At 41.3% G+C, this 3,275-nt stretch overlaps 1 protein-coding gene across 1 annotated transcript in view; it reads left to right on the forward strand.

The window, feature by feature from the left end:
• Positions 1 to 3,275, forward strand: part of VWF (von Willebrand factor) — a gene marked incomplete at both ends in the record, with an annotated part of 84,169 nt that overhangs the window by 20,351 nt on the left and 60,543 nt on the right. Inside the window, 2 exons of the mRNA XM_008942582.1 lie at positions 66 to 166; positions 2,611 to 2,806. Of these exons, the coding sequence (XP_008940830.1) occupies positions 66 to 166; positions 2,611 to 2,806 (297 nt within the window). The remainder of the gene's footprint in view (positions 1 to 65; positions 167 to 2,610; positions 2,807 to 3,275) is intronic.

The following is a 3,275-nucleotide window of genomic DNA, read 5'->3' on the forward strand; positions in this document are numbered from 1 at the left end:
ACAGTCCCAGGCAGTGAAACACCACATCCTGGCCTCACTGACTGACACTTTGTGGTTGTCCCAAGGTGCCCTCCGCATCCAGCGCATGACGAGGACTTCAGTCCGCCTTTCCTATGGGGAAGATTTGCAGGTTGACTGGGATGGTCGTGGGGAACTCCTAGTGAAGGTACTCTTTCTTTCTGTTTTATTTCTGTCTTTTTGCCCCCTCTTTGTCCCACGCAAACATACAGAAAGATTTTCTTGTCTGAAGTGAGAAATTGCTTTGTCTTGCATGTTAGAAATTCCATTCTCTTTCGCTGCCCCCGGAGTGATATACAGGTCCTTTTGTATTTAAGAAACAAACATTTTCATCCTACAGCAGCTTAGGGGTTTTTTTTCTCCTCTATTTTTTGTGCAATGACAGCTATTATTAACCGTGAATAGTTTTGTTCAGCAGATACCCTCCAAACTGGACTTTTGCTTTCATTTGCTTTGATTGTCCTGTCTAAAACAATGGATTTGTATGACTTAAGGGAAGAATATGGCTCCAGGGACACAGTTACTCATAATTTCCAGGAAAAATCAATTAACTCATAGAAGATATGTTGCATGCTCTTTCTACTGTGAGGAATGTTTAAAGTCACCCTTGATTAACAATTAGGGTTTGTCTGTGCTGCAGATGGCAGCGGAGTGTAGAAATACCCAAACCAGATTTAAAAGAAATGAGCTGTAAGGGAAGCAGTGTGGCTGCAACAGCAAAATACTTCATGTAAACCACCTTGTGCGTGTGTTATAAGCTGCAGAATGATGTACAGCACAGAAAGCCTGTGAGAGAAAAGGAGAAGATTATTTGTTATGGAATAGTCTCCTGATAGCTTGTAAATCATCACAGCTTCTCCAGCTAAGCCAGCTATTGCACTTTCTGCTTGTACAAGAGGCTATTTTCTTCTATCAGCAGATCTCAGGGAATGTGAGTGTTGCCCTTGAGGGTGTATTTGCTCCCTCAACAACATCAGTCCCCCTGCAGTGTTGCTTCCTGGTGTGATGACCTGCAGGCTATGGGTGCTAAGTCAGGGTGATGTGCTCCCACGTGATGCTGGGTGCCTGCAGATCTGCCCGTGCCTGCTGCCTTTGCATGGACAGGTGCTTAACTGCAGCCCTGCTGCCTTTAAGCCCCAGTTGTAATAGGGGATCTGTGGCTTTATTCACTGAGAACTTTTGCCAAGAAAGCCTGTTTTCTGGGGTTTTCTATCAAGCAGTCAGTGCTGCCCTCTCTGAACCATGGCACTGCTTTTGCACTCTCCTTGCCTGCCCCAAAGTCTGCCTTAAATATTACATCTGGCAGAGTGGAAAAGTTCATGAAAGCTAGTTCGGAAGTGAGTACAAGAGTTGAAAAGGCAACAGAGAAGAAAGGTCGAGAATAACTTTAAAACAATCCCTGGTTTTGTTGTTGTTTCAGTCTAGCCTGTATCTCTGTGCTCTGGGGGTTCCAGAAGTTGTTTTTGGGCTGAGAACAATTCAGTTCAGTACCTTGGCACATTTCAGAAGTTTTTGCTTTCCAGTATTCACAGTATTTGTCTGCCTGGTCAGAGACCCATATAGCCTGGGAAATTCTTTCTTACAGTTAAAAACAATCTAATTTTCTGCTCCAGATTCTCTACCCATAGAAGTGGTGGAAGTTTTTCCAATCATCTGCATTTATTCATTTCTGCTCTGATCTCCTTCCCTCGCTGGGTATCTGGAGCATCTTTTTAATTGCATTTGGAGAGCTGATTCATGCTGGATTTGCAGACTGACCCATTGCCAAGTATTTCTGACAACTGGGGGAAGTGATACACTTCCATCACCTTGGCCAGAATTCTGGTGAAAATTCTATGTTCCTTAAGAAAGCTCCTCTTTCTGTGACCACCTGATGTTTGTGATTTGAGCTTCCACTCAAAAACACATCACAATCTGGATTTGTAGGAGTCACTGGCTGTCTGTAGAGTATGTGAAAAAGCAGCTTTCTTGGCCATTAGAGTGCTAAGGATACATTTCCTCTAATAATTCATGGCTGTTCCTTTCAGTGTTCCATCTTTACCCTCTGACCATGGGGTTCAAAGGGAGGGTAGTATTAGGTTATATTTTAGAGGATTTTTTTTTTTTAATTATAAAGAAAACAAATTTTCTTCCAAAGTGCTATTTTCTAGCTTTTTGATTTTTTCACTGATTGCCCTTGCCAGTCTGATTAAAGCAGCACTACTACTAGTACTAGATCTACTGTAGCATTACAGAGTCAGCTCCTGAGGACAGTTAGCAGGACTTATGATGTTCCAGATCTTTTAACTGACAGCTCCTACTAGAACAATATTGATCAAGACACAAAAGTAAACCATTTTTCTCCTTATCACCTTCATTTACCATCTGAAATTATCACTGCACTGTGCAAAAACTGTCCTGATGCTACTAATAGTGGCATTTTTGTTAGAAGTTTTAAGATGTAGTGCAATGAAACTGTGTCTGTAGTTATTTTTTAATGTGTTCAAGAATTTCCTTGATTGTTAAATTGTGTATGGTTCATTCTTTAGAAAATCTTGCTATACAGTGGTGACCTGTTCTGGAGGATGACCAGGTTAATGTTGTGTTCCTTAGCTGTCTCCAGTCTATTCAGAAAGGATATGTGGGCTGTGTGGAAATTACAACGGTAACCAAGGAGATGATTTTCTGACACCTTCTGGCATGGTGGAAGCTCTTCTGGAAGATTTTGGAAACTCCTGGAAACTCAACGCAGACTGCCAAAACTTGTTAAAACAAGACAGTGACCCTTGCAATCTCAATCCTCGTTTAGGTACTGAACTCTATCCAAAATTAACATGTACAGCAAACTGTGATCTTCCATTTTACATACCAATAAAATTTAAAAATAATAATGATAAAAAAGAAAATTAAAGAGAAGATAGTACTGCTTCCACTAACAGCAGGGTGGCTGTAGTACCTGTTTTAAAAATAAAACAAAACAACAAAAAGAAACCAGACACAGACACTGATTGATGCAGGCTTCCAAAGGAAAATGTAAAGTTTGGTGAAAATTGAAAACAAAATCAGAAATGTGGGATCATGCTGCTGGTCAGTATCACAGCTGGAGTTAGAGCATCACAAGCACAGCACAAACTTGTGTCACTGAGACTACTCTTACCAGTGATGGCAATTCTATGTTTAACCTCTGGGTGGACATAACACCTGTATTCTTCCCCCCTCTGTCCTCACACCTTATACACTTTTACTGATCCCTTGTCTCCTTTCTTCTACTGCATGCC

The sequence above is a fragment of the Merops nubicus genome, unplaced genomic scaffold (genome assembly GCF_000691845.1).
Source record: "Merops nubicus isolate BGI_N331 unplaced genomic scaffold, ASM69184v1 scaffold6226, whole genome shotgun sequence".
Taxonomy (NCBI): Eukaryota; Metazoa; Chordata; class Aves; order Coraciiformes; family Meropidae; genus Merops; species Merops nubicus.